Source organism: Anoplopoma fimbria, chromosome 7 (genome assembly GCF_027596085.1).
Source record: "Anoplopoma fimbria isolate UVic2021 breed Golden Eagle Sablefish chromosome 7, Afim_UVic_2022, whole genome shotgun sequence".
Lineage (NCBI taxonomy): Eukaryota > Metazoa > Chordata > Actinopteri > Perciformes > Anoplopomatidae > Anoplopoma > Anoplopoma fimbria.
In genome coordinates, this window is record NC_072455.1 from 5,898,580 (window position 1) to 5,904,579 (window position 6,000).

Consider the following 6,000-nt stretch of genomic DNA (forward strand, 5'->3'; position numbering starts at 1 on the left):
TAATGCAAAAAGAAAAGGAAAAAAATGTAGCAAACTACAACATATGGATGCAAGTTATTTCATGAAGGGTCTACAGTACTGTGCACCAGCATGCATCTAATTAATAAGCCACACATGCAGCATTACAGCTGGTCTTGTGAGAGCTGTACTCTGAAGTGAGAGTTAATCTTTAAACAGCTATTGATCTCCCTTTGAAAGATCACTGCTTTTTGTAGATGGGCTCGAGTAAGACCTCTCTGAGCCGTCAGCCCAGCATCTGGGTGAGGCAGACATTAATAAGCTTTGGCTGGCCGTGTCTAGTTCATGGAAACATCTACTTCTGGCCTGTTCACTGACTTAAACTGACAATACAGCCTTTCTTATTTCTAGGATTACAGTTGCTTTGGGAAAGAATATCGCCCCCGACGAGATGCAGCTCATGAGATTGAGCTGCATCTCGTCGGGGCGATATTCTTTTCTTATCTCAATCCATCAGACAACGTTTGCTAGAAGCAATATCTAACCCGGTTTTTAGCAACTCCTATTAAATAGACTTCCTGTTCCAGACCAAGCCATGACTCATTAAGCTAGCAATCTCACAAGAGCTGCTTCATGATAAATATAAACCAATGTGTCAAGATGTTCAATTCAGACACACACACGGACACACACACACTATATCTAAAGTACAGTATCGAATTCGGCATCACTGTGTGTTGACAAACACTTAACTACCGCATCAAGTGGTGAGCAGCTTTTTCCACTGAAATTTCAAGGATAGAGGAGAGAACAGGTGGTGCTAAGACTTCCTCTCATATTCATTACATCGCAAAATGATGCACTGGCTATATTTATGGGCTGATATCACCTCCTTAAGCTAGATTTTACATGCCAAGAGGAGCAACGGGGTACGATGACCTCCTCCCCCGGGAGGTTGAGAGGTGAAGACTAAAGAGAGCGGGCGTGCTTGGCTGTGCAAGGTTCTTTCAAGGCCTATTAATATCGTCTTACATTCAAAAGACTGACAGGTGCACGACAAGAAAAAAAAAGAATGAGTCTTCTATAAGACAATAAAATTAGGAAAAACAAGACAAAGTGTAGCGTGGGAAAAGATACAAAGATATATATCAAGAATGGTCGCAAGAGGAAGTGTTCACCCTGACTGGAGAAAAAGACAGACGAGGGCAGGGAAGGAGGGAAGTTGGAGCCGAGCAAGTTGAAAAGTATTTTTAGGAAGATGTTTATTTGTAGGTCTGTGAAACCAACCCGGGGTGTATATCTACCAGCCTTGCGATCTCTCTCTCCTTCTCTCTCTCTCTCTCTCTCTCTGTTACCATCTGTTGAGGTCTCTCAGCCTGTCACAGTGCTCTGGCTCTATAGGTGGGGGACATTCTGCACAGACGGAACAATTCTGCAGATTCGTGCAAAGTAACATCTGAACATGCCTGTTAAAAATGATGCTGTTGCAGTGTCCTATGTCCCCATTCACAATAGTGCAGATTTGGAGATATTAGATTTAATTAAATTAGTTGAGATTAGGTTAGATTGGAGACGATCCCGGGAAATTATCTTGTGGTGCCACGAGCACAAGAATAGAATTAGGCAAAGAAAAAAGTATATAAATTGGTATAGAAGTATTACTATTGACCGTAACATAAAAATATGTTACTTTTACTTTATTTTTTTGGGAGTATAAAAAGCCAAACAGCTTATTTTGTGTTTCTTTACTTGCTCAAAGACTCTGTATGTATATATTACTGTCTGTAATCATCTGACTAGAGTCCAACATTAAAAGAAAGAACAGTGGTGCAGTCATACAAAAGCATATAGCTTGGCATCCACGTCTTTTGACAACTATGACGTCGGTTCATGAGCCATTTCCACATTTCTGAAACGCTCAAAAACTGACAAAAATATTACATTTGTCTCACAATAACAAATAATTTAACCTGTCTTCCAAATTGAGACTCTTGTTGAGCCAATTAAAGATGGCAACGTAACAGGAAGTGGCTATATTTACTGGTAAAGTGATGAAAATGAATCTAAATTCATATGATTGTATATGTACACATTGAAAACAATGTTTTGAATTCAATATAGTATGTAATTGTTGATATTAAAATAGCTTTATTGCACAAAATGAGTTGCCTGTGTTTGGTTAAAATCACAACTTTTCTTTTCATTGTGCCACAGATTGAACACTTTATTGTTCCAGCTATAAAGAAGAGTCTTTAAAATATATTGAATATATATATATTTATTTATACTTTGCTCTGTGATTCAAATGTACAATATATGTTACATATGAATCATATCATATGTAACATATATTGTTAATTTATTGGACAATTTGTGTGTCAGGTGAACATTTACACAAATGTTAACAAATGTATTAACCTTTGCGGTTTGTTGTTTCTGTGCCAGTTTTTTTTTGCAGGGGCTGACGTCACCGGCGTCAGTTGACTTTCAGCTCAGACAGGTAATTAAACGCACCTGTCAAGCTTGTCCTCCACGCAGGCAAGGCCAGCTGGTCGCCTAGGCAACGACAATATCCGGTTTTAAAAGAAAAAGAATATTTTTAAGAATTTTTTGTTTTGTTTTGTTTTCTTAGGTCTACTTGTATACACAAACGAATTAAATAATAAATTGATTAAATTAATTTAAAAAAAATGCAAAATGACAAAAATGCAGGGTTTTTTTTGTTTATAGTGTTTCTCTCTACCATCACTTTACAACCTTAAGTGTTGTCATTTAAACTTAAAACCCTGACAAAACTTATGTGCAATTTTATAAACCTCATGCAGGCGAGAGACTGGGGAGGGTGGTATTATATTTAGACAGTCTTCTGGAGGCAAAGGGGTGAGTTCACTGAAAGACAACACTGAGAAAGTTCCAAGGCCTAAAATATCTGCTGCCCACTGGCTGAAATGCCAGATGCCCACTTTCACATTGGTGCTGTTTTAGACATTACACTATTAAGGGGAGGAGGGGGGTCGGTGATTCCCAAAACCCAAACAATTTGTCGTGTTAAAATGTACAAAAAGTCCTGCGTTATAGTAGTAATAGTGTGAGCGCATGGGTCACTCTGTGCGTAATTACGCACGGCGGCACTGTGCGCTCTGCTCGGAGTCCTCCACATCCAAACCTACCTTTCTCTGCTGCTTCTCCCAGGCAGGGTCCAGCAGCAGGTCCCTGTCCCAGTCGTCCTCTTGGGTCATGTACACCTGTTCCTCGTTGATCGTGTAGGAGTTGCTGTATGTCATATGGGTTTCGACAGCTGTCATCTTGCCGCCTGTGTTAGGACTTCACGTCCTCCTCAGCTTATAGAAAGAAAAAAATGTAAATCAGCAATAGACGACGCCGTGAGGGCCAAGAACCACCTTGAGACGTGGGGTCTCGCTTTCGGAAGGGGGGAAGAGATAGGAAGGGACAGAAAGACCAGACTCCACTGGTGCGAGGTGCCTGTGCGGAGGTGGTGCTCCCACTACCAGAAACCCCTGCTGGTCCGGTGCTCCTTTCCTGGTCAAAACTTGCACACGTGACCTCACCCCAATAAGTATGGGAACCGACAGCATGGGGATCAGGTTCGGACACTAAAAAGGTTTAAAAGGCGGGGTGGTCTGCTGCGGGGCAGGGTGAGCTGGCTCCTGAGTGGTGGGGAGGGATGTCAATTACGCCCCCCTCGCAGCAGAGAGGTTTTTATGGCCTGTGCGATGCACCTGTTGCTGTTAGTGACCCTCAATGGCAAACCCAGGTCCCTGTAGTTGCAGCCTTACCTCTACCAGAAAACAGGACCAAAGGACATTAACTTCACTCAAAAGCAGTCTGAGCAACATTCTGGAGGAGTCCGTCCCTCTAAACACAGCTTTCTAGCAACAAAGTAGTCAGACAATGACACAAATCCTCTTATTCTACAGGCTGCAGGGAAATGCATTTTATACTGTATATTTTCTATGATAACCTGTAGGACAGTGTATGCAGTCTATATATAAATATAAATATCAATTAGAAATAAAAGAGATTGAGGCGCTTTTATGAGAGAAAAAAAAGAATTTATTCATGATTGGCATGCAGACTGGAAAATGGCTCAAAACATTCTAAGAAATACAGATCAAAAGGCATATATATATATGCATACACAACCTTACAGTATAATTTGTGTTTATATATCAGGATTTGTCATTCACAGTAAACAAGTTGACGCGAAGATTTCATCTAACATTCATCAACAACAAAAAAATCCCCCCCCCCCCCCCTCATTTCTTATTCGACTTTGTGCTGGAACTAATTTCCTTGAAATGAGCAGACCCAGATTGCTATCCTCTCGAGGTGACACGTTATTCTGTCACCCCTTGATGTGTCTTTGGAAACTAGAAATGGTGTATGTCATAATTAAATCAGGCATATAAATGTAACTACAGTCGGCTTGGTCCATTAACCCACTTGAAGTAGATTAGCTACTGTGTGACTATTTGTGGTTAGCATTAGGTACATTACTGTGCTACTACTGAGCTGAGGGATTTGGATCGATTGACCCCTGTAAACATAATAACTGTGTGAGTTTTATTAATAATATGGACCACGGAAAAGGACAAGACTTGGCCTCTAATCCACGGACAAAGGTGGACAAAATAACACCTTAGAATGTGGTGCAAGCCAATACTCCGTCACCACACCCTGCAGCATCACGAGGAGCCAATTCCAATACGAATCAACAGACATTAAAAACATTGAGCTTCTTAATAAATGCAGGGCTATTGTATTGAATTCTACAGGTGTTGATGTTGTGTCAATCCTCTGTAGATGAGGTATAATGGCTGACGTATGACTCTACAACTAACGTCTTTATCTGAAGACAGGATGAGCAGCAGTAGAGTCTAATACCTGTGATTCACATCTGTAGCTAGAAGAGCTAGAAAAAGTCATAAACCTACTGAATCTCAACTCGCAAAACTCAAAAAGGCAATGTGGTCTACGGGGTTTGTGTGTGCTCTAAGCCAAACTGCAGCGTGCTCCAGATGCACACATCCCAGCTGATACCTGCCGCAGGAGAACAGACGTGCCCCGTGGGATCTCCATCAGAACAACACAGTGCACAGAGATGTGTGCACAAAGAGAGCAATCTGCAGTTCTCCAGCTGTCCAAACTGCAGAAGGCATGTCGGGGGGGGGGGAGGAGGAGGGGGAGGGGGAGGAAGTAGGGAGGAGGCTGCAGCGAGTCAGTACAGCGCGACCGTGATACAGAGCAGTGTGGTGGGGTTTGAGAGATGGCGTGGCTGCATTCACCAAAAGCAACGGGTAGCACCGGAAGAAGCCTTTAGTGAGAAGTTTGGGAGAGCGGGGGGGGGGAGGCCGGGGGGAGTGTGAGGAGGCCGGGGGGAGGGGAGAAACACTGGAGCGCCCTGATCATGGAGGCCGGGGAAAGGAGTCGCACTCCTCGTTCTATAGCTGGATGGTTTCAGGGTTATTGTAATTACATTTGGCCTGGAGTTGTATAGTTTTTCCTAAATAGAATAAAAGGATTACTTTGTCCGTACACATTTCTACATTTCAGTGGACACCTCAAGGTCAAAGCTGCATTATCAGGACACTCTAGGGTCAACTTAAAATGACCAAGGCCCTTTCAAAATAAGATTCTGGCCAGTATATCTATCATGGCAATTAACGACAGGGTCCTCCAAGATCAGGAAGGTGAGGTTAGGGAGCAGCTTTTGACAGAGGATCCTTCCACGACCAACTCACCTTATAATCAACTCATCTATTCATCCCCCCTCCTTTGTTTTGTTGGGCAGACAGAAGGCCACGCCCCCTTTGACTCCGTCCTGCAGCTGTCAGAGAAAATGCCGGACAACTCATTTGGGATCGTGTGTGTTTGCGAGGGTACAGCTAATCTAACTCGGCACATGAACAATCTTAACAGGTAAAAAAAAAAAAAAAACACACACACACACACAAGTCACTCAGAGCAACATACCCAGCCAGTCCTACTGATCCCAGTATTAGAGGAATAGAGCTGCCGTAC

The 6,000-nt window shown here is 42.6% G+C and overlaps 1 protein-coding gene across 1 annotated transcript in view; it reads right to left on the reverse strand.

Annotated features, from left to right (window-relative positions):
- Positions 1-3,589, reverse strand: part of actn3b (actinin alpha 3b) — a 32,737-nt gene extending 29,148 nt beyond the window's left edge. Inside the window, exon 1 of the mRNA XM_054600878.1 lies at positions 3,129-3,589. Within this exon, the coding sequence (XP_054456853.1) occupies positions 3,129-3,263 (135 nt within the window). The 5' untranslated portion in view covers positions 3,264-3,589. The remainder of the gene's footprint in view (positions 1-3,128) is intronic.
- Between the last annotated feature and the right edge of the window lie 2,411 nt (positions 3,590-6,000).